Here is a 25,185-nt window from a genome sequence, read left to right as displayed (position 1 = left end):
AGTACGTGAGATGACAGTTTTCACACGTACTGGAGACACATACAGTGGGGCAAAAAAGTATTTAGTCAGTCAGCAATAGTGCAAGTTCCACCACTTAAAAAGATGAGAGGAGTCTGTAATTTACATCATAGGTAGACCTCAACTATGGGAGACAAACAGAAAAAAAAATCCAGAAAATCACATTGTCTGGTTTTTTTTCATTTTATTTGCATATTATTGTGGAAAATAAGTATTTGGTCAGAAACAAAATTTCATCTCAATACTTTGTGATATATCCTTTGTTGGCAATGACAGAGGTCAAACGTTTTCTGTAAGTCTTCACAAGGTTGCCACACACTGTTGTTGGTATGTTGGCCCATTCCTCCATGCAGATCTCCTCTAGAGCAGTGATGTTTTTGGCTTTTCGCTTGGCAACAGGGACTTTCAACTCCCTCCAAAGGTTTTCTATAGGGTTGAGATCTGGAGACTGGCTAGGCCACTCCAGGACCTTGAAATGCTTCTTACGAAGCCACTCCTTCGTTGCCCTGGCGGTGTGCTTTGGATCATTGTCATGTTGAAAGACCCAGCCACGTTTCATCATCAATGCCCTTGCTGATGGAAGGAGGTTTGCACTCAAAATCTCACGATACATGGCCCCATTCATTCTTTCATGTACCCGGATCAGTCGTCCTGGCCCCTTTGCAGAGAAACAGCCCCAAAGCATGATGTTTCCACCACCATGCTTTACAGTAGGTATGGTGTTTGATGGATGCAACTCAGTATTCTTTTTCCTCCAAACACGACAAGTTGTGTTTCTACCAAACAGTTCCAGTTTGGTTTCATCAGACCATAGGACATTCTCCCAAAACTCCTCTGGATCATCTAAATGCTCTCTAGCAAACTTCAGACGGGTCCGGACATGTACAGGCTTAAGCAGTGGGACACGTCTGGCACTGCAGGATCTGAGTCCATGGTGGCGTAGTGTGTTACTTATGGTAGGCCTTGTTACATTGGTCCCAGCTCTCTGCAGTTCATTCACTAGGTCCCCCCGCGTGGTTCTGGGATTTTTGCTCACCGTTCTTGTGATCATTCTGACCCCACGGGGTGGGATTTTGCGTGGAGCACCAGATCGAGGGAGATTATCAGTGGTCTTGTATGTCTTCCATTTTCTAATTATTGCTCCCACAGTTGATTTCTTCACTCCAAGCTGGTTGGCTATTGCAGATTCAGTCTTCCCAGCCTGGTGCAGGGCTACAATTTTGTTTCTGGTGTCCTTTGACAGCTCTTTGGTCTTCACCATAGTGGAGTTTGGAGTCAGACTGTTTGAGGGTGTGCACAGGTGTCTTTTTATACTGATAACAAGTTTAAACAGGTGCCATTACTACAGGTAATGAGTGGAGGAAAGAGGAGACTCTTGAAGAAGTTACAGGTCTGTGAGAGAGAAATCTTGATTGCTTGTTTCTGACCAAATACTTATTTTCCACCATAATATGCAAATAAAATGAAAAAAAAAAAAACAGACAATGTGATTTTCTGGATTTTTTTTTCTCAGTTTGTCTCCCATAGTTGAGGTCTACCTATGATGTATATTACAGACGCCTCTCATCTTTTTAAGTGGTGGAACTTGCACTATTGCTGACTGACTAAATACTTTTTTGCCCCACTGTACATGTAGGACCATTCAAGTGAATGGGTCTGTGCACACATCCGTGGGTAAAATACGCAGACGTGTCAGTATTTTTTTGTTTTAACTTCAGCACAGGCCACAAAACGTCCCACACACATGCACATGGATGACAGGGATTATCAGGGTAACAGCACTCTGTGCCCTGAAGTAATACCCACCACCGTGGGATTCCTTACATATGTTCAAGCAAAGGCACTTTATAAGCACAGAGACACTTTACTCTTCTACACTGCAACAACTTCAGTCTTCATGCTGGTGCCTCACAATAGCAAGTACTTTCCCCTGATGAGTTCTCCTAAAGGAGAAAGAAACGCGTCGGGAGGGAACCTCTTTTTAGGATAATAGCTCCACTTGGGTACTGCCCTTGTTAGGCCATGAGCAACTGCAGAGGGCCCGACAGGGCAGAGCGAGGGATGCTTATACCCATATGGATGTTTCCCAAGAACAGTCTGCACTTCAATTGGTGAGATCCATGAGGTTTCGTCCCTTCTCATTCACTTTAGACACTTTACTTATTTAGTCCTAGCATCACTATAGCTACATTAGCTAGCATTCTTACTAAAGGATGGGAATGCTTTTTTGTGGCTTGTAGTATCTTGATAGTAGATGTTAGGTTTGGATTTGGGCTCTTGCTGCTCTGCTGAATTTTTAAGTTATGATCTAATTAAAAGTTAATTTTTAATAGTATCCTCTCTAGGCTGGATGTGGTACTACCTCCAATCAGCAGACGCCTGCTGCTGCTAATAACAGTGAGAGCAGGCGGTGGTTGATGGGAGTATTCAGCAGCCATCGCCTGCGCTATAAAAAAAAAAAAAAAAGTGTGGGTTCCCCTGTATTTTTGATAACCAGCCAGGCAAAACTGACTGCTACGGGCTGCAACCCACAGCTGTCAGCAAGGCTGGTTATCAAGAATAAAGGGGTCCCCGCATCGGAAAAGTGAGTAATATGGTTGTTTTTCAATTATTTTATTACAGGAGGCGAGGGCTTCAATGGAATGGATGTTAGGGGAGTACAACTGTGTGCTATTTTTAAATAAAAATGGAAAAGTGTGTGTTTTTATTTCAAATTACTTTATATTTGCTGTGTCTTTATTTACAATATAACTATAGGCTTAGTAATGGAGAGGTGTCTTCTAGACACCTCTCCATTACTAAGCCGTGGACTTGATGTCACCAGACAGTACAGAGATGACAGCCCCACTGAAACAGGGCAAGTGGGAAGAGCTGGGCAAAGCACCAAAATTGGCGCATCTAATAGTTTTGCCTTTTCTGGTTGGCTGCAGGCTGCTATTTTTATTGTAGGGGGGGTGGAGGGTGTCAATATCCATGGCCCCTTACCAGCCTGAGAATACAGGAATACCAGCCTCCTCCCAGCTGTCTGCTTTAGAAGGCTGTTTGTCAAAAATGGGTGGGGACCCCATGACTTTTTTTCTTTTACATAAAAACAAACAGGTGGGAACCCCCTCTATTATTGCAGCCTGCAGCTGTCAAGTTTTGCCTGGCTGGTTATCAAAAATACAGGGGAATCCACTGGGTTTTTTTAAAAAGCAGACAGCGGCTAATGAATACTCCAAACAGCCGCTGCCTGCTCTCGCTGTTATCAGTTGAATATATCTTTCAGCAATCTCCCCTACTCATGTTGATCACCAGCAGAGCAGGGGAGAATGAGAAGAGCAGTCTTCAGGACCCAGTGCCAGGGAAAGCAGCAGTACGTGTGGTACTGATGCGGCACACAGTTGCCACACACATGCCACAAGTATTAAATACATGGACACTTATCTCCAGTGAAGTTTATTCTGGTACTGGAAATATCAGGATGTGTGAAACAGGCCTATAAAGGTGAGAGATGGGCAGGGTTAAAGCTGTGAGGGATAACAAGGCAGCAGGCCCTGGGGAGGGGTGGAGACAAGTACAGTCCTCTCCCATCAGTGGCTGCTGTTCACACACAGGAACCCATCCCTCTTCTGTAAGGTCACTACCAGTTCATAAGTCAGAACAAGGGGGGGGGGGGAGGCAATGGCTGCTGATTAACAACTTCTAGCCTTCATCCTCCCCCACTACTGCAACTGGATACAGATGATAAAAGGTGTGTGTGTGGGTGTTCATCCCCCAATATGTATGTATGCAGGTCATATGTCTATGCAAATTGTCTCTTCAGAGACGAAGAGGACTAGAACTCAAGTGCCACCTATAGGAAGTAGCAATCCTAAAAGTCAATATTGACCCTTAAATGAGCTCGTCAAGTGTCGATATTGACTTTTAGCATTGCTACTTCCAATAGGTGGCACTAGAGTTCTAGTCCTCTTCCTCTCTGAAGAGAATTCACATATTTAATTTACTGGAGGTGCATTGCAAGGCTTAAAAGTCTCCTCACCGTGGCATGTCAGGCTTGACTACACCAGGCCCCAATGCACGTTTCACCCAATCTTCATCAGGGGGCATATCATGTTTTACACTACCTTATTTGGGTGCATAACCTGATGTAAATACTATGCCTGCTCTGTATTCCTCTTTATTGGTGCATACTATTCTATTTTCTAAAAATTGAGTTTTGACTGACACGTTGATGTCTGTGTACTCAGCATTTTTTTTTTCACACTTTATGCATAGTTGTGACCCCCACTTATAAATACTCTTGCTTTCATTTGAATCTTTATTTACTTTGTATTGTTTTAATATTTTCAATAAATGGTATGTTTTATGAGACTAGCCACCACTTTGTGTTTTGTAAGGTATTGTTTATCTGTATAGTGCATCTCTGTATGAGGGGTCTTTACTCAATGTCAATATGTTATAAATATTAAACAGACCAAAAGTTGCAGATCTCCAAATATCACGAAGCAATCCATTTTACTTTTTAAAGGTTCTGAATTTTTTCGTTTTCAACACTAAAATATAAAGAAACTTCATATAGGATATGTGCTCATGTTCGGTATTGGGGTGTTGGCAAGAAAAACATTACGGAAAATATGCATTCGTTTTGTTGTATTTTTGATGCGTTGGGTAAAAACAACACTGAAAGAATCGACATGCTGTAGATTTCAAGCGGCTTGAAATATGCAAGGAAAAAAATCAGCAGCATGTGCATGACACATCAGGATATTCACTTTGCTGGTTCTGTAAGACACTGTATTTTGTCTGTGACACAAATATACAAAGAAAGCAGTGAACACACAGTGTGGACATACCCTGAGTTTGGTATGGGCGTAGTTGTTCTGACCTTGGGAGAATTTTGCCTGATCATTTTTACTGCAGAATAAACATTGTGAAAACAAAGTTCACAAAACAATGTTAAAAACAGGATTTTTGGGTTGCTTACCGTAAAATCTGTTTCTCGGAGCCTTCATTGGGGGGACACAGAAACCATGGGTGTATGCTGCTGCCGCCACTAGGAGGCTGACACTATGTACAGAAAAAGGTTAGCTCCTCCTCTGCAGTATACACCCCACCGACCGGCACTAATTTCCTCAGTTAGTGAGAAAGCAGTAGGAGAAGTAACAAAACAGAATGAAAACAGGACAACTCAACTGTAATCAAACATGAGAACAGGAGTTGCAGAACATGGGAGGGTGCTGTGTCCCCCAATGAAGGCTCCGAGAAACAGATTTTACGGTAACCAACCCAAAAATCCTGTTTTCTCTATCGCTTCATTGAGGGACACAGAAACCATGGGACGTCCCAAAGCAGTCCCTGGGGAGGGAAAAGCAAACTTCCATTAGGTCCGAGGACTCACCATCGCCGCCTGCAGGATCCTACTGCCTAGGCTGGTGTCCGCCGAAGCGTAGGTGTGGACCTTGTAAAATTTGGCAAACGTGTGGATCAAAGACCAGGTTGCCGCTTTGCAGAGCTGCTGTGCAGAAGCTCTGTGGTGCACCGCCCAGGAGGCACCCACTGCCCGGGTAGAGTGAGCTCTAATTCCAGGAGGGGGCACTCGATGCTTGACCCGGTGGGCCTCCAAAATTGCGGATCTGATCCAGCACGCAATGGTAGCCTTGGAGGCCGGCTGACCTTTCCGCGCACCATCTGGAATGATGAAAAGAGTGTCTGGTCTTCCGCAAGGGAAACGTCCTAGGCAGGTAAACCTTCATCGCCCTGAGCAGGTCTAGCTTGTTCAAGGAGCACTCCAGAGGGTGGATTGGTCCCGGACAAAATGACGGGAGAACAATATCCTCATTTAGGTGGAAAGTGGACACCACCTTAGGAAGAAAGGAAGGCGGGGGCCGCAGAACCACCTTGTCCTGATGGAGCACAAAGAAGGGGGGGGGGCCACAAGGGCCGCTAATTCTGACACGCGCCGGATGGAGGTGATGGCCACCAGAAAGGCTACTTTCCAAGAGAGAAGGGACAGGGAGACTTCCCTGAGAAGTTCAAAGGGAGACCGTTGAAGAGCCTCCAGAACCAGATTGAGATTCCATGGATCCACGGGGAGCGCGGTACAGAGGTGCTGTATAAGCCACTCCCTGAAGAAAGGTTTTGACCTGCGGACGGGAGGCCAATGTCTTCCGAAAAAGAATGGAAAGCGCCGAGAATTGACCCTTCAAAGACCTGAGGGCAAAGCCCGCGTCTAGGCCTGCCTGGAGGAACGCCAGGATAGAAGGGAGAGAAAAGGACATTTGGCAGAACGTCATTGTCCTCGCACCAAATGAAATAGGCCGTCCACGTACGATAAATTCTGGAAGACGATGGTTTTCTAGCCCGGATCATTGTGTGAATAACCCGATCTGAAAAACCTGACCGCTTCAGAACCGTGGTTTCAACAGCCACACCGTTAAATTGAGCGGCAGAGAATTGGGGTGGCAGATTGGACCTTGAGACAGCAGATCTGGTCTGTCTGGAAGCTTCCAGGGGGCGTCCGCGAGAAGGTTGACGATATCCGCGAACCAAGCTCTTCTGGGCCAATCCGGAGCAATGAGGATGACTGGTACCCCTTCCGCCTTGACTTTCTTCAACAGCTTGGGAAGAAGAGGAAGGGGAGGGAACAGATAGTGGAGCTTGAACTGCGACCAGGGAATGGTCAGGGCATTGGCACCCACTGCGAGAGGATCTCGGGTCCTAGATACGAACTGTGGGACCTTCCTGTTCAGTCGAGACGCCAGCAGGTCCACGTCCGGAGTCCCCCAACGACGGCAAAGCTGATGAAAGACGTCTGGATGTAAGGACCACTCTCCTGCCGCGAGACCCTCGCGGCTGAGAAAATCGGCGGCCCAGTTGTCCACGCCGGGAATGTGCACTGCGGATATCGCTGGGACCGATACCTCTGCCCAGTGGAGAATCCTGGACACTTCTGCTAGAGCCGAGGAGCTCAGTGTCCCCCCCCTTGGTGGTTGACATATGCCACGGCTGTGGCATTGTCTGTCTGAATCCGGACCGGCAGACCCGAGAAGCCTTTCCCAGTGAATGAGAGACAGATAAATCGCCCGTATCTCGAGGACGTTGATCGGCAGAGAGTTGTCTCTTGAGATGACCACCGACCCTGAACCGTCTGAATGCGAAACACAGCTCCCCAGCCGAGAAGGCTTGCGTCCGTTGTCACAATCTGCCAGTGAATCGGAAGGAATGACCGGCCCAGGGAAATGAGAGGTGACGTCAGCCACCAATTGAGGGACTGTTTGACCCGGGACGAGAGGCGAATTAGACGATCCAGGGAGAGAACTGACCTGTTCCACCGAGACAGAATGGCCTGTTGAAGCGGTCTCGTGTGAAACTGAGCAAAGGGGATTGCTTTGGTCGTCGCCACCATCTTTCCCAAGACTTTCATGGCTGACCGGAAAGATGGAAGCTCCGGGCTCTGCAGCGATCGAACATCTCGTCGCAGAGAGCTCAACTTCTCTTCAGGGAGAAAGGCCCTTGATCGACGGGTGTCGAACAATAAGCCTAGAAATACAAGACGTTGAGTCGCAACGAGGCAGGACTTCTTGTTTCCGAGCCACCCGAAACGGGACAGGGTGTCAAGAACGATGGTTAGGCTTTGGAGAGTCGGGTGAAAAGACGGAGCTTTGATTAGAATGTCGTCGAGGTACGGGAAGAGTACGAGACCTCTGAGCCTTAACAGGGCCATCAACGCCGCCATGATCTTTGTAAACACTCTGGGCGCGGTGGCGAGACCGAACGGCAGGGCGACAAACTGGTAGTGGTCCTGATGAATCGCAAAACGCAGAAATTTCTGATGCCAGTGAAAGATGGGGACATGCAGATAGGCATCTTGAATGTATATTGAGGACATGAATCCCTGCGTCTCCATGGAAGAGATTACTGAGCGAAGGGACTCCCTCCTGAAATGTCGCAAGCGGACCCTCTTGTTCAGCAGTTTGAGGTCCAGAATGGGCCGAACCGCGCCGCCTTTTTTCGGCACTACAAACAGGTTTGAGTAAAACCCTGTGAAATGCTCTGTTTCGGGAACGGGCACAATCATCCCGGAACTGAGAAGAGAGTCGATGGATGCAAAGAAGCCCGGAACTAAGGCGGGGTCTTTTGGAGGACGGGACTCGAAGAAACGATCCCGGGGCCGAGAAGCGAACTCTATCTTGTATCCTGAGGATAAAAGTTCCCTGACCCAAGCGTCTTCCACGGAGGCAAGCCAGACGTCTCTGAAGAAAAAGTCGGCCGCCTAGTTGGAAAGGTGCCTCGGGACTTTGAAGATAGTCATGCCGAGGTGGACCTTCCAGTTCTGGACCTGGAGGATCTGCCCTGGGAGGAGTGAGATCGCCAGGCTGGAGTGGGCCTAAAGGAGACCTTCTTCCTATCCTGGCGTGCTTGCGGCCATTGTTGGTTGGAAAAAGGTTCCGCAAGCGACGCGGCGGAAAGACCGAAAGGGCCGAAACTGACGCCTTGGAGGGGGTCTACGAGGCTTGGACTGAGGGAGAAGAGAGCTTGTGCCCCCAGTGGCGTCCTTGATAATCTGGTCCAGCTGGGATCCGAAGAGAAGCACACCCTGAAAGGGCAGATTAGTAAGGGACATTTTTGAAGACAAATCCGCCTGCCAAGCCTTGAGCCAAATTGTATGCCGGATTCAAACTAAGTTGCTGGACGCCCGAGTAGCGCAAGCAGCGGCATCTAAGGAGGCGGAGACCAAATATTCCCCTGCATGGGAGATCTGGTTGGCTAGCTCGGCCAGTCGCTCTGGTTGGGCTCGATCAAGAATGCCTTGGCAGAGATCTTCCACCCAAGTAGCTATGGCCTTTGCTACCCAAGTGGAGGCAAAGGCTGGGCTGAGCACCGTCGCGGCCGCTTCGAATGCTGACTTTGCTAAGGATTCTATGATCCTGTCGTTAGAATCTTTCAAAGCCGCCACACCTGAAATCGGAAGGACTGTGCTGATAGTCTGGACACAGGAGCGTCTACAGAGGGAGAAGCCAACCAGTTATCGGTGAGCTCTTGAGAGAATGGATACAGCACGCCGAGGCGCTTCCCTCTTTGAAAGTGCCTGGTCAGATTTTCCCTTTCTCTGGTGAGGAGCTTGGCAAACTCAGAATGAGGAGCGAAGACTCTGGAAGGTGTTTCTACCCGTCTGAACGAAACCTCCTGATCTGAGGGTTTCGCAGGGGAGTCTGAGATCTCGAAAGTATGGTCAATTGCTGCAATGAGGTACTGTACCGTAACCTTCATGTCCGCGGTATGGTCCGAATCCAGCTCTAAAATCTCCTCGGATGGCGCGTCCGAGAACGCTTCGCCTGACTCAGGTGAGGAGGCACAGGAAGGAGGCTGCTGGGAAGGACTATATGGGGAGATGGAGCGAGAGAAGGATTCCGGCCGGAGATCCTGTCTGGGTCTTTTGCGGCTCATGCTGGCAGGTTCAGATGGAACCTCTTGTGACCTGCTGGGTCTTGCAGAGGTGTCCAGGGGCAAATTATCAAGAACGGCCACTAGGGACTGAGACACCCTGGTGAGATCCGTCACTGATTGAGATAGAGAAGAAGCCCAGTCAGGAATGGGAGATTCGCTCTCACGTGGAGCAATAGGGGGCTCCTGGGTGGCGGACTGAATGGGGTTGCTGCAGTCGATGCAGAGGGGAGTGGACTGACATGAGGGAAGTTTGCGTTTGCAAGAAGAGCATGCAAAAAACTTGACTAAGGTGCAAGTGGAAGCTGGAGGACGAGCACGATCAGGCTTAGAGTTAGCCATAATGAGGCAGTGCCGGAAGGTTGGGGGACAGGAGGCAGAGGAGGGTGTCAGTCTGCAGTTGCAGAGCTACTCACGGTCCGGTGTTCTGTGGATGCTTTCAGCGAGCGCTGCTGCACAGCTCGTCCGTATCTGCAGTGACCACAGAAGAGGCGACGGAGTCCGGCTGACAGGCTGGGGAAAATGGCGGCCGCCTGAGGGGAGCCCGGTAGAAAAAGCGCGCGCTTCCTTAAGGAGACAGGGAGGAGGGCGGGGCTAACTGCAGTCAAAGATGGCACCGCCCGCTACTAATAGGCAGGCTAGGAGGCTGAGTGCCGCCTCGGAGGGAGAGGGCGGGCGTAGAACGGGCGGGAGAGAAGCCCGTCTAAGGAAGAAGGCGGGGGGCATGGCCGCATCGCCGAACAAGGCCTCAATTGAAGCCGGGGCCTGGATTAGATGCGGCGGCCGGCGGGGAGGCCACGCTGCACTGCCGCGCGATTGCTCCGCTATGGATCCATGCCCGCCGCCCGGCTGCTGAGCTGAAATAAGTGCATCCGGGGAGAGGAGTGGGAGGGGGCGCAGGAAGAAGAAGGGGCTGCTGAGAAGCCGTGATACCTGGGGAAATACCACTCAGGGCGCCTGCTCCACAAAGTAACCGAGCCTGCAGCCTGGCTTCCCAAATGAAAAGAGCCAGGTGCAGCCAGGGAGGGCAGGGAGAGGAAGGGCTTGACACTCCGGGTTCCCATACTTACACTCTACCTGAGCAAAAACCTGTACCTTATCATGGCCTGATCCTGTCTTCTTCCATAGAAGGATGTCGGCGTCTCTTCCAGACCTACAGGCTCTGGTGGGCGAGTGGGTGGAAGACGAGGGGGGCGCACGAGGACCAGCTGGATCGCCTGACACGCATCCGTGCTAGGGGCTCTTGGTCCTGCCATGGAGAGCTATGAGGATACGGGGTGGCAGTACACGCCATACTCATAGCCTCTTTGTGGGACTACAGATGTGACTATTCACTCTGTATCCCTCCGGAACCTGAAAAGAAAACGACGCACACTGAGGTAGATATGGGTCTAATGAAAGACCCGTGTCCACCTCCTACTGACACTAAGCTAAATTGAGGAAATTAGTGCCAGTCGGTGGGGTGTATACTGAGGAGGAGGAGGAGCTAACCTTTTTCTGTACATAGTGTCAGCAGCATACACCCATGGTTTCTGTGTCCCCCAATGAAGCGATAGAGAAATTGAATTTTCTTCCACTATTTCACTTGTACAGTACGCTTATAAGATTTGTCCAGGTCAGGAGACCGGCGATCGGTCTGGGCATGATGCTCCGTACAAGGAGCGTGGAATACGGCCTCCTGATCTCAGCCTCAGGCCACTTGACACCTGCATTCTGACATTACACTTGTCTTTTCCGTTTTTAGAAAATCGAGAAATGGAATTGTTTGAGATCAATCCATTGCATAATTCTACATGAATGGAAGCCGAAAGACCACCATGAATTATTGTGGGGGCATCTGGGAACCTCTATGTTTCCATATTTCGAATGAAAGAAAAAGAGCCTACAGCTGAACTTGAGAACCCAGAAGCACCCAAAAATCAGTGGGGTCGCCCCGCTTCCATTCGTATCAGTTATGAAACGGGTTTCATTTTAGACATTTAGGCTATGTCCACATGCAGTGGTGTTTTTTTTGCTAATTAAAGGTTTCTTTTTACAGAACCAGTAAAGGCTATGAGACGTCAGAAATACCATGCACACATTTTTTTTCCTGAGCGAACTTGAGAACTGCAGAGTTTTTGAAATCTGAAGATGGTCCATTCTTTCAGATTTTTTTGCAGTTATTTCGCCTATAGAATGCAATGAGAAAGTGAAAAAATGCTGCAAAAAACTAATCAGATGGTGCATTTTAGTGAATTAAATTTTAACACACATGTACTGTAGAAAAAGCACAGGTGCAATCCACACCCAAAAAGCTGTAAATGTGTGAATATAAGACTGTGTTCAAACTTTGTTTTGGGATACGTGTTTTTCATGCAAATTAAAAGCTGCTTTTTACAGTATCAGCAAAAGCGGTGAGATTTCAGAAGTGTCCTGGAAAGTTGTCTATTAGGTTACATTTGGTTTTTGCTAACAGGATGCATAATTGTGTGGACAGCAAATCATCCATCGCATGTATCTTTGTACTTTAGTTTGGTTCTGTTGCTGTGCAAGATCATTACGTTATCTATGGTGTTACATAGGACTGCAGGTGACCATCTACTACATTTTCTGTATTCAGAGTTATCACTGATACCAGGGGTGTTACATTTTTTTTCTCTGGGCCCCTGATCTTTTCTGACCCTAGCAATGCCCCTGATGTCAACTATTGCCAATGTTTGTGAACATTTTAATTCATACCGTTTTGCATCCATCTTGTCATCTTTTAGCTTGTCATCTTCTTTAACATCTGTAAAAAGATTAACTTGGTCATAATACTTGTAAAAATCAAACATGAACCACCATCAAAATGGGAGAAATCATTCCTGAAACTTGTTTTAACATGGGAACAAGTCGTCTTGTATTTCACTATTGATTAAAGGCAAGCGTTTGCTTTAGTAGGAGGGTTTTTATAACTTCTGTGGGGCGCACCTCTACAAAAGATGACCTAAACAATAAAATTTAAAAAAAACAACAAACGCATTGGCAGAATTTTTTTTTCCCCTTAGTTTTCTTAGAAAAACTAGAAAAGAAAAAAAAATTGGCTGTGGTAAGAAGGGGGTTTAACCAGGCTATCTTCCTGCTTGCCAACATGGCACATTATGGATTTTTGTCTTCTTTTTGCTGATCTCAGGGGGAACATGAACATACAAAACAAAAAAGGAAAGTGTCTACTTTTCACATTCTATTTTTTTTTTGTGACCACTAACAGCAACTAAAAAATGTTTAAATTGCCTTCCCCTTTCTGTAAAAATTATACATAAAGTACAACTATATTGGATGTACAGAGTTGCCTAGAGTGGAAAGACTAGCAGCAGCTGCAGAAATCTAGTCTGCAATATACATGGCGGGGCATGGGCAGAGCTTGGTGGGTTTTGAATGAAGGAGAAATCCATTTACTTCAAAAAGTGCTGTGTGCCCGTTCATTCTCAGGATTGGTGGATGTCCCTCTAATTACCTTCTATCTAAACTATATAGACAACCATCTCAAAACTTGGCAATACTTTTTAAGTCGGGGTCGCACTAGCGTATAGCATCAGATGCGATATGCTAATGACCCTTGGCTCCAGCTCTGCTACAAGCGTGAGCTGAGTGTCAGTGCTATGTGCTCCGAGTCTCTGGCATGACAGGATCTGAGCATAGCTGTGGAGGAGACGGAGAAAGCAATTTCTCCATCTCTGCTGCCAGCGTCCGCGGGAAGCGGGTGATAAGAGTGCAGTGTGTTGTTTCACAGGCACCCATAGATTAGTATGGCTGTGTGTGATTCTATTCTTACAGCCAATAGCAGCATGCTGCAATTGTTTTTGCATACCGAATAAAAATGAGAAAACAATCATAGTTGTGAGCTGCCCCACAGTGTTACATTGGGCCGAGTGCAATCGATTTTTTATCAGATGACACTCGTCCGATTTATTCGCTCGTATGAGCGAGCCCTAAATCAATCAGCAGCCTCACCTTTCTTATCTTCGTCTTTATCATCTTCTAATTTGGCACGTTTTGCCTTCTTGAAATTTACAACATTCCTACGACCTCCATCGCCTTCATCTTCTGAATCTGAGAACTCCTCATCACAAGCAATCCTCTTATCTGAAGATCGAACTGCAAAAAAGTAACAGTTTTATTGTCACACTGTCTAGATGTTTAAATTAGAAAAGCAAACCTGTTATAGACCACTGGGTTGCTGACCTATCAGAGACTCTGAGCCCTCAGGACACAGCTTGTTCCCTCACACACACGCTGTCCATTACTTGTAGAGCACAGTAGAGGCTACAAGGTTCAGATGCCCTGTGGTGGTGCACTTTTTTGTGCCAGAAGGGTAACAGAGGTGCTGTAGTTTCCTGCTAAGTCCACATTATTCATATTTAGTACACAATTAGCGGCTACTCCAGAATTCATGAAATGTTACACGTTTATCCATCATCCTTGAATCCATTTTGTGTACCTTTATGACCATGAGGTATACGGTGATCCTTGATCAAAATTTATGAGTGGGCAGTCAAGCTTAAACTGTTTTTTGGTATAAATCGATAAGTCTGCTATCACTCTGACTGGAGACTTATGATCACCCCAGCAAACGCACTGTGTGCTGTTTAGATTCGCCAGTTTCTGACCTGGGACTGGAGAGAATGTAAGCACAAAGTGACTGCAGGCTTATTGATTAGGACTGGACAACCCATTTAATAGTAATATTGAGATGGAGGAACTACTGGCTGATCAGAACAGGCAACATTGAGTTGGTTTGTACCTGGACCTCTTAGCTGGATCTTAGAAATTAGTCATTCCAGTCATACCTTGCACTGGGCGCCCGGGTATGGTTTGGTGTTGGGAGCCATCCATTTTCACAGGTTTTCTTCTCCTCTAGTCTATTTACCCTTATATCCTTCTTTTCATATTAGCATAGGCTTGCCTTCATCCTATGCAGTGCATTTTAAGTGGGCAGTTTTGCATTGGATCCTTCGTATAGCTACATCAACTACGGCCCTCACTCCTATATTTAACCTAATGTGGTGTTATTTTACCCACACTTGTGCTTCATAGATAGGACTTAGGTCTAGAGACTGGAAAGTATAACCTGTAGGTATAACTTTGTATATTCATCATGATAATGCTTTACCCCTGCCTGCTGCTTTTCCCTTTGCTTTTTTCCCTGTGTCCAATCTTGACTTAACTTAAATTAAACATAAATGTGGCATATTGCCAAGTTACTTACTGGAAATACGTTTGTCTGGATCATCGTCGTCTTCATCACCACTATCATCCTGAACAGAGTCCTCGGGGATAGGCTGAATCTGAACTCCAGGTGCATGTGGAAGCATTCGCAAGTTCTCAAACAGTCTTTGCCTATAACAAAATTCCAATATCATTTGTTTCTTTTGTATAACTTAAAGCGCAACTATACATTCTAGCAACTTCTCAGAATAAGCTCACCTGTGTGCAAGTGTGTGCACACGCTGTCATAATTTTCCCCAGTATTGAGGGGGCAAGCAAGCCGTCATTTCATTCGGAAGTCGAAAATTACTAGTCGGCATGTGACCGCATGCATGTAAATTGCACACATGGGTTCATGTGATCACTGTCTCACTGCAGCAATGCTAGGGTGTACATAGAGTGACTGTAGACTTTAAACTCAAACCTGGACAACCCCTTTAATTTGAAATCAACTGGTGGAAGCAAACTAGCTGCTATTACGTCTCCACTGCAGTGGACAGTACACAAAGATATATCTCTTCATTCCTTATTGGGCACACAGACAGAAGATGCCGCAATATAGAGGAAATTATACAGCAGTGCTGAGCAGTGTAAATGTGAATCCAGCTCTAGGGTGAGGTAAAAACTTGTTAGGCTGTGTTCACAAGTCCAGTAGTCATTTCCATTTTTTGGTTCAGTGAACACATGCAGATTCACCTGCGTTCACTAGCTTGCAGCGCTTTGGATGCAGCAGACATGTATTGTGTCCAAAGCGCTGCTAATTACTGAACGTCTGCACATACCCTCACTCCTCCTTAATAGAGTAGAACAGGCAGTATAACCTGACACCTCACTGCTCTGGCAAGAACAGAGTTGTTTCCCACCACAGAGCGGATGGAAGCTCAAGAGAAGGTGGAAAAATAAGCTTGTTTCTCGGATAAGATATATTACAAAGTTTCTGATCTTCATTTGTACTTTTGATTTATGTGTGTTGAATGTACAATGCATACTTAAACAACTTCATTTTACTAAAAAAGTTACTCACTTGATCTTCTCCAGGTATTCATTTGTGTTTTGGTTGGTCATGTTAGAAGGACTAATGTGAAGCTTAAAATCGGGGCCAAAGTATTCAAAATAATCGTTGTACGGAAGCTCTGAAAAATGAAAAAGCAACAAATTAAATATTTTCCTTACTAACAAAGGAAATACAGAGATACATGTAAGACTGTAAACGTGCTAAATATTCAACCTGAAGCACCAAAATAATACCTTTTAGTTTATCCATGGTGGCATATGGAAAGGGCAATATCAAAGAATTTGCTAGAAAAGTCTAGCTTATCTGTGTCCTCTTTCAATCAACATCAGTGCAGCTACAGTATAATTTTACATCAATAGCTACTTATAGCATAGTTCAACTGTCCTGCACTCCTTTACAACAGCAGTGCAAGGCTGCTGGCAGATGACATGTGAAACTGCAAATGCTGCTCTGCAGATGCATATGAGAGAAGATGATCCTCTGTCATACGCATCAATAGAGCAGCATTTGCAGTTTTACATCACTGAACTTGCTCTCAGCAGGAGTTAATAAACAGCTCAACTAATCAAACTCTGTACACAGAGCACAATACTGCAGTACATCTAATTTTTGTCCACTCTATCAATCCATCCTGTGGTTTGTCTCTCTTCCTGACCCCTGTACTGTATTTAGAGCCCATTCTACAGTAAAGCGCTCCTCTTAAATTGCTCTGTAGTGAAGGAGGCTGTCTCTTTTCGTCACATCACAGTAGAAGTTCCCTTTCTAGACACGTCAAAGCTATGCTGGCAAGAAACAAGCTAAGACCAGTGCCCCTGGAACTAAAGAACGGCTCAAATGGCAACTGAACAGTAAATAGAACCTGGAGTGGCACATACTTGGGTGGGGTGGTATATATATAACGGGATAGATTTAGATATGGGTCATATTGGCAGAAATTAATGAAATGTGTGTGTAAACATTAAAGCATCATGTTAAGGATCAAAAGTTGAAAAGAAGCCTGTTAAGCACAACTATTCCCTAAAAAAAAAAAACTGCACGAACCATTGGGAATCTCCGTGTCTAGTGCAACAGCAGTTTCATATGTCCAGCAGCGGGCCACATTCCTGATTGTGTAGCCACCACCGCCCAGCATCAACAATGGAAGGTTAAATGTCTTCATAAACTCCACACATTTAGCATGTCCTAGAAAACAAGCATTTAATCATTAGAAGAGTTAGCAGTTGAGCAGAGCCTACTAGCAACTTTCAGAGAATGTCTACATTAGTGGTTGTTCTTCCCGAGTGTTTGAACCCTGCTTCATCAATGTGCACTTAAGCAATGTGAATATATAAAATGTAACTTTAAAGTTATATAATTAAAATAAGCTAAAAATTTAAAATTTGTTCCAATTCACAGCCCTCCGATTTGGAATAATTGTACTTGTATCTTAGTACAAGTAGGTAACATAACCTACAAAGAACACATACTACTTACATACTTATCAGGAGCACTACATAATAATGCTGAATTCACACATCCATGCGTCACAGTCAGATTAAAGAAGTTGTCCACCCCTTGTCAAACTCCATGCTTGGCCTCGATAAAATAAAAAAAGCTTATACTTACCTCCCGTGCTGGCAGTCCTTGTGGTGTCGGCAATTGCTCTCCCCGGAGCTCCTGTGCAGTTGTTGTGACACGTGAGCCCGGCGCCCAATCAGCGTGGCGTCACTGTCTCCGCCGAGATCAGCTGCAGCCCTGACATCCTCTTGATTGACAATTCGTACAAAGGCGGGGGCAGTGACGCCAGCGCTGATTGGGCGCCGGGCTCACGTGTCATAACTGCACGGGAGCCCAAGTGAGAGCATGTGCTCTCCAGAACAGTACCAGCACGGAAGGAGAATATAGTTTTTTTTTTTATCGAAGCCAAGCATGTAGATCAAAAGGGGGTTGTCCTAGTAGCGGACAGCCCCTTTGAAGGTCAGTGATGCACGGACATGTTGTGGCTCTCCTGAACCAAACTTAACAGCCTCATAAATGCCTACAAGGCAGTAGAGGTCGGGTCAGGAGATATGCGGTCAGTTCATGCATTGTGGTCCATACTCGGGATTGTGACACACGAATGTGTGAATGCAGCAATAAGGTGGTGGTAACTAATAACCCCCCCGTTTTTAGGTTATGTGATCAGTGGTAGAATCATTTCCACAGTAGTAAATATACTCAATATAACCACTGTTGAAATCAGTTCCATTGTGGAATGTTCTAAAAGTAGCACAAAAATTGATGTTTGTTCAATTGGTCAGAACAATCAGAAAACAGGATTTTTTGGGTTGCTTACCGTAAAATCTGTTTCTCGGAGCCTTCATTGGGGGACAGAGACCATGGGTGTATGCTGCTGCCACTAGGAGGCTGACACTATGCACAAAAAAAGGTTAGCTCCTCCTCCGCAGTGTACACCCCACCGACCGGCAGGAAGTTCCTCAGTTAGTGAGAAAGCAGTAGGTGAAGTAACAGAATAGATTGAAAACAGAACAAACAACTCAACTGTAACAAACCGACAAACATAAGAACAGGAGTTGTAGAACATGGGAGGGTGCTGTGTCCCCCAATGAAGGCTCAGAGAAACAGATTTTACGGTAAGCAACCCAAAAAATCCTGTTTTCTCGTTCGCCTTATTGGGGGACACAGAGACCATGGGACGTCCCAAAGCAGTCCCTTCTACCTAGGCTGGCGTCCGCCCAAGCGTAGGTGTGGACCCTGTAGAATTTCACAAAGGTGTGAACCGATGACCACGTTGCAGCCTTGCAAAGCTGCAGCGCGGAAGCTCTGTGGCGCACCGCCCAGGAGGCACCCACCACCCGGGTAGAGTGCGCTCTGATCCCTGGAGGGGCCACTCGATGCTTGACCCGGTATGCCTCCAAAATTGCCGATCTGATCCAGCGCGCAATAGTGGCCTTTGAGGCTGGGTGATGAACAGAGTCTGACTTCCGCAAGGAAGTCGTCCGGGCTAGATAGACTCTCAATGCCCTGAATAGGTCCAGCTTGTTCAAAGACCGCTCCCGAGGGTGAGCTGGGCTCGGGCAGAAGGATGGCAGAACAATGTCCTCATTGAGGTGAAACGAAGATACCACCTTCGGAAGAAAAGAGGGCGGAGGCCGCAGAACTACCTTGTCCTGATGAAGGACCGAAAAAGGAGAGCGGCAAGAAAGTGCCGCTAATTCCGACACGCGCCGGATGGAGGTAATGGCCACCAGAAAGGCCACTTTCCAAGAAAGGAGGGAAAGGGAAACGTCCCTGAGAGGTTCAAAAGGAGGACCCTGCAGAACCAAATTAAGATCCCAAGGATCCAAGGGAGCTCGGTACGGAGGAACCGTGTGAGCCACACCCTGGAGGAAGGTTTTGACCTGGGGCCGGGAGGCCAGCGTTTTCTGAAATAAAATGGACAGTGCCGAAACTTGACCCTTCAAGGAACTGAGAGCAAGCCCCGCATCCAGCCCTGCCTGAAGAAACGCCAGAATAGAAGGGAGCGAAAAAACCAAGGGCGCGATGTCATTCGCCTCACACCAGGAGAAATAGGCTTTCCAAGTACGGTAATAGATCTTCGAAGAAGGCGGCTTTCTGGCGCGGATCATGGTATGAATTACCCGATCAGGAGAATCCTGCCCGTCTCAAAACCTCGGTCTCAACAGCCACGCCGTTAAATTGAGCGACCGAGAATTGGGGTGGCAAATCGGGCCTTGAGACAGCAGATCTGCCCGTCGGGAAGCTTCCAGGGGGCGTCCGCGAGAAGGTTGACAATGTCTGCGAATCAAGACCTTCTGGGCCAATTCGGGGCGATGAGGATGACTGGAATCCCCTCTGCTTTGATTTTCTTCAACAACTTGGGAAGAAGAGGCAGAGGAGGGAACAGGTAGGGGAGCACGAACTGTGACCAAGGGACGGCCAGAGCGTCGGCGCCCACTGCCAGAGGGTCCCGAGACCTGGACACGAATTGTGGGACTTTCCCGTTGAGGCGAGATGCCACGAGGTCTACATCCGGGGTTCCCCACCGACGGCAGAGCAGATGAAACACCTCCGGATGTAGGGACCATTCCCCTGCCGCGAGACCCTCGCGGCTGAGGAAATCGGCGGCCCAGTTGTCCACGCCGGGAATGTGAACCGCGGAAATCGTTGGGACAAAGGTCTCTGCCCATTGAAGAATTCTGGACACTTCCGCCAGGGCTGAGACACTCCGTGTCCCCCCTTGGCGGTTGATATACGCCACCGCTGTGGCATTGTCTGTCTGAATCCTGACAGGCAGGCCCTTGAGGCGCCTTTCCCAGTGGACGAGAGCTAGATGGATCGCCCGTATCTCTAGGACATTGATCTGCAGAGCTGATTCCTGAGTCGACCATCGACCCTGAACAGTGTGATTGCGGAACACTGCACCCCAGCCGATGAGGCTGGCGTCCGTAGTGACAATCTGCCAGTGAACGGGAAGAAAAGACCGCCCCAAGAGAATGAGGGGAGACGTCAACCACCAGTTGAGAGACCGCCTGATCCGGCAGGAAAGGCGAACCGGACGATCCAGAGACAGAGCCGACCTGTTCCACCTGGACAAAATGGCCTGCTGGAGTGGCCTGGCGTGAAATTGGGCAAAGGGAACTGCCTCTATCGCCGCCACCATCTTCCCCAGGACCCTCATGGCTGTCCTGAGGGATGGAAATCGTGTGATCTGTAATAATCGCACGCCCTGCTGCAGGGAAAGAATCTTGTCTTGTGGGAGAAATACCCTTGACCGACGAGTGTCGAACAGAAGGCCCAGAAACACAAGGCGTTGAGTAGGGACCAGACAGGACTTTTCCCGGTTGACGATCCACCCAAAACTGGACAGGGTGTCTAGAACGATCGCCACACTTAGGCGGGCCTGTTGAAAGGAGGGAGCCTTGATCAGGATATCGTCGAGGTACGGAAAAAGAACGAGACCTCTGATCCTCAACAAGGCCATCAACGCCGCCATAATCTTCGTGAAGACTCTGGGAGCTGTGGCGAGCCCGAAAGGAAGCGCGACGAACTGGTAATGTTCGTGAAGAATCGCAAACCGCAGGAACTTCTGATGTCCGGGAAATATGGGCACATGTAGATAGGCATCTTGGATGTCTATGGAACCCATGAATTCCTGCTCCTCCATGGAAGCAATTACCGAGCGAACTGACTCCATCCGGAAGTGGAGAAGGGGAACTCTCTTGTTGAGTAACTTGAGATCCAAGATGGGTCGAACTGTCCCGTCCTTTTTCGGCACCACAAACAGGTTTGAATAAAACCCTGTGAAGCGTTCCGATTCGGGAACGGGCACAATCACCCCGGAACTGAGGAGAGAGGCGATGGCCGAACCGAACCCCGGGACCAAGGCCGGATCCCTCGGCGGACGGGATTGTAAGAAACGATCCCGTGGAAGAGAAATTAACTCTATTTTGTATCCTGTTGATACAACCTCTCTGACCCAAGCGTCCTCTGAGGCGAGCCAGACGTCGCTGAAGAGAAGTCGACCTCCCAATTGGAAGGGACCCACGGGAGACCGATGGTAGTCATGCGGACGTAGACCGTCCAGATCTAGATCTGGACGGTCTTCCCTGGGAAGAGTGGGACCACCAGGACGGAGTGGGCCTGAAGGAAACCTTCTTTCTTTCCTGACGTGCCTGTGGCCTTTGCTGGTTGGAAGGGTTTTCCGCCGTATTGAAACGGCGGAAAGTCCAAAAGGGACGAAACTGACGCCTTGGAGGAGGTCTGCGAGGCTTGGAGGGGAGAAGAGAACTCATACCTCCGGTAGCGTCCTTAATAATCTGATCCAATTGTGATCTGAAGAGACGCACTCCCTGAAAAGGCAGATTGGTCAGAGACTTTTTAGAGGACAAGTCCGCCTGCCAGGCCTTGAGCCAAATTGTACGTCGGATTGCCACGATGTTACTTGACGCCTGAACTGCGCAAGATGCGGCATCCAAGGAGGCAGAAAGCAGATAATCCCCCGCATGGGAAATCTGATTGGCGAGATCGGCCAAATGCTCTGGTCGTGCCTTATCCAGAATGCCCTGCCGAAGGTCATCTGCCCAAGTGGATATGGCCTTTGCTGCCCAAGAAGAAACAAAGACTGGACATACCGCTGCTGATGCCGCTTCGAAGGCAGATTTTGCTAGAGATTCTATGATCCTATAATTAGAATCTTTTAGCGACGCCACACCTGACAGTGGAAGGATCGTATTATTAGAAAGTCTGGACACGGGAGGGTCCACCGAGGGAGAAGCGGCCCAGCTGTCCGTGAGCTCTTTAGCAAACGGGTACAGCACGCCAAGACGCTTTCCTCTTTGAAAGCGTCTGGTCGGATCTTCTCTCTCCTTTGTAAAAATCTTTCCAAACTCAGAATGGAAGGGAAACACCCTGGATGGTGTTTCCGCCCGTCTGGACGAAACCTCCTGATCTGAGGATTTCGCAGGGGCGTCAGCGATGTCAAAGGTATGGTGAATCGCGGCAATGAGGTTTTGCACCGTAACCTTCATGTTCGCATCCTGGTCCGAATCCAGCTCTAAGACCCCTTCCGATTCCGAAAGCGCTTCGCCTGACTCGGGGGAGGAGGCCCGAGAGGGAGACTGCTGGGGACTATGGGGTGAGGTAGGACGAGGGGAGGACTCCGCCTGGAGGTCCTGCCTGGGCCTCTTGCGACTGCCGCTGGCTGGCTCAGATGGGACGTCCTGAGACGTGCTGGGTCCCGCCGAAGCTCCCAAGGGCAACTTGTCCAGAACGGCTACTAGGGACAGACACCTTGGTGAGGTCTGCCACTGACTGTGATTGAGAGGAGGCCCAACCCGGCATGGGGGGCTCACTCGCCCCTGGGGCTATGGATGGCTCCTGAGTGGCGTCGGGCTGGATTGGATTGCTACAGTCCAGGCAGAGGGGAGTGGACTGACCTGAGGGAAGTTTGCGATTGCAGGACGAACAGGCAAAGAACTTCACCAGAGTGCTAGGGGGGGCCGCAGAGCGGGTACGATCAGACTTGGCGTTGGACATAGTGAAAAGAGAGGCAGTGCCGGCCGGTTGGGGGACAGAAGGCAGAGAAGGGTGTCAGTCTGCAGGTGCAGAGCTACTCACGGTCCGGTGTCCCCAAGGGCGACGCTCTCTGATCTGGCTGCAGGATGAGGCCAGGCCAATCCGGCTGAAAAAAGGCCCAGCGACCGAAATCCGGCAGGGAATGAGGTCCGGCTGGCAGGCTGAGAAGATGGCGACCACCAGGGAAAGGACGCGCTGCCAGAGGGAGAAGAAGGGCGGAGCTCGCCGCAGAGATCCCCTTAGCACCGCCCGCTGTCCAATAGCAGGCTGGTGTGAGGCAAGGGGGCTGGGAAGGCCTAGGACGGGCGGGAGAGAAGCCCGCTTAGAAGAAAGGGGCAGGGGGCGTGGCCCGAGATGAAGCCGGGGCCTAAATTAATAGCGCCGGCCGCCTGTCAGCAGGGGGTCGGCGCGGAAGACGCGCCGCAACACCGGGCCGCGTCCCTGCTTCCCACAGCCCGACCCCTGTATACCCCTGCCGGGATGAAGAAAAAACGGGGGGGGGGGGGCGCAGAACAAGGCCCGAAAGAACAGGGGCCTTCATGGATGCGGCGACCGTGGGGAGAAGCGGGCGCGCAGGCCCTACCGTGGTCCCCTGGCGACCGCCTTAGGATGAAAACGCCGGGGGACCGCTAGACCGCATACTCACCCAGGCCGGGGGCCACAATAAAGGTACCTGAGAATCCCACGCTGTCTGTCGTCTTTATGGAATCCGCGCCTCGTCCAACCGTCAGGCTCTGGTAGGCGAGATGGTGGGAGGCGGGGGGCAAGGACCGTCCGTATAGCTGGCACGCACCTGTGCGAGGCTCCTGGTCCTGCCGTGGAGACCTATGAGGATACAGGGTGGCAGTACACGCCGTACTCATAGTCTCTTTGTGGGAGTATGGATGTGACTGTTCACTCCGTATCCCTCCGAAACCTGTAAAGGAACGACGCACGACGAGGTAGATAGGGGTCTAATAAAAGACCCGTGTCCACCTCCTACTGACACTAAGCTAAACTGAGGAACTTCCTGCCGGTCGGTGGGGTGTACACTGCGGAGGAGGAGCTAACCTTTTTTTGTGCATAGTATCAGCCTCCTAGTGGCAGCAGCATACACCCATGGTCTCTGTGTCCCCCAATAAGGCGAATGAGAAAAGACATATTTACAGTGATCACATTCTAAGCTTCCCAATTTTCTGGTGCATTTGCGTCACCAAGCTAGGAAAAATGCTACAATCAACAAAGCCCCTACCTTCAAAAATATCAGACAGCTGGGGATGCTAAATGCAAACCACAAGCACTGTCACTTAAAAGGTAATAGTTCCCAGGCAACATTTGCCCTATGGGCAAACTGTTGAGTTTGAACCACAACTATATTGGACTATAAACACAAAAAAATAGTAAAGTATAGTGCCTTAGAAAAAGTAAACTGAATCCAGCGCTTACCTTTAATGGTTAAATTAAAGCAGCCAAGTCTGTCTCCAGAGAGAGAGTCTGCACCACACTGTAGCACTACAGCGCTGGGCTGGTACATCTCCATAACCTTTGTCATTACCTGGTAAAAAGACACACATTGGTTATAAAGAGTGGTATTAAAGTTTATATGCAAAACTCTAGCCTTAAAAAAACCCAAAATAAATAAGCTTACTATTTTGAAAATAGCTTCATAAGATTCATCATCGATACCATCTCGAAGAGGGTAATTCACTGCATAGTACTTGCCCTTCCCAGCGCCAATGTCCTAGTTGAATAAAGTTATAAACGGTAACAGATCATAAATAAAACATGAAAGACAATAATTGTTTCCAGTTCCATCCTCTGCACCTATGTCATTATATCTGGTTTATATAGTGTTTACGATGAAAAGGATTCCATATAAATGCAATAATAGACAACTGTCAACACAGTACTTGCAGGTAGCAAGAACAGGACAACTGCTGAAATGTGCAATGCATATCTGATTGTGTGCTTTTCTCCAAGTCAATGTTTGTCTGGGGGCAAGTCTCCAACTCCTTACCTGAGCTTTGGAGAGAAATGTGTTAATAGTTGCCATGTGCTAATTGGATGCCAGTCTTCGCAAAAACCTTAGGGCCCCGTCACACATAGCGACTCACCAGCGATCCCGACAACGATATCAACTTGTCAGGATCGCTGGTGAGTAGCTACATGATCGCTGGTGAGCTGTCAAACAGACAGCTTCACCAGTGATCAGCACCAGCGACGCAGAGCGCGTGGCGTCGCTGTGTACGTTAGTTACCATCGCGCTGATGCAGGGAGCTGGTAACTAAGGTACACATCGAGTTTCTAAGCAGCGCGCGTCACTTAGAAACCCGATGTGTACCTTGGTTACCAGCTCCCTGCATCAGCGCGATGGTAACTAAGGTACACAGAGGGTTTCTAAGCACAGCGCGCTGCTTAGAAACCCTGCGTTTACCTTAGTTACCAGCGCGCTGATCGCTGGTCTC

General features: G+C 48.3%; 1 protein-coding gene across 1 annotated transcript in view; it reads right to left on the bottom strand.

Moving 5' to 3' along the window:
- HDAC1 (histone deacetylase 1) overlaps nt 1-25,185 on the bottom strand; it is a 62,510-nt gene that overhangs the window by 4,125 nt on the left and 33,200 nt on the right. The window contains exons 7-13 of the mRNA XM_073551983.1: nt 24,369-24,461; nt 24,167-24,275; nt 16,727-16,867; nt 15,695-15,803; nt 14,672-14,802; nt 13,417-13,560; nt 12,163-12,211 (exon numbers count right to left, since the gene is read on the bottom strand). Of these exons, the coding sequence (XP_073408084.1) occupies nt 12,163-12,211; nt 13,417-13,560; nt 14,672-14,802; nt 15,695-15,803; nt 16,727-16,867; nt 24,167-24,275; nt 24,369-24,461 (776 nt within the window). The remainder of the gene's footprint in view (nt 1-12,162; nt 12,212-13,416; nt 13,561-14,671; nt 14,803-15,694; nt 15,804-16,726; nt 16,868-24,166; nt 24,276-24,368; nt 24,462-25,185) is intronic.

Source organism: Dendrobates tinctorius, unplaced genomic scaffold, assembly GCF_039654945.1.
Source record: "Dendrobates tinctorius isolate UK_male_01 unplaced genomic scaffold, ASM3965494v1 ptg000183l, whole genome shotgun sequence".
Lineage (NCBI taxonomy): Eukaryota > Metazoa > Chordata > Amphibia > Anura > Dendrobatidae > Dendrobates > Dendrobates tinctorius.
This window is presented reverse-complemented; position numbering and strand designations above follow the sequence as displayed.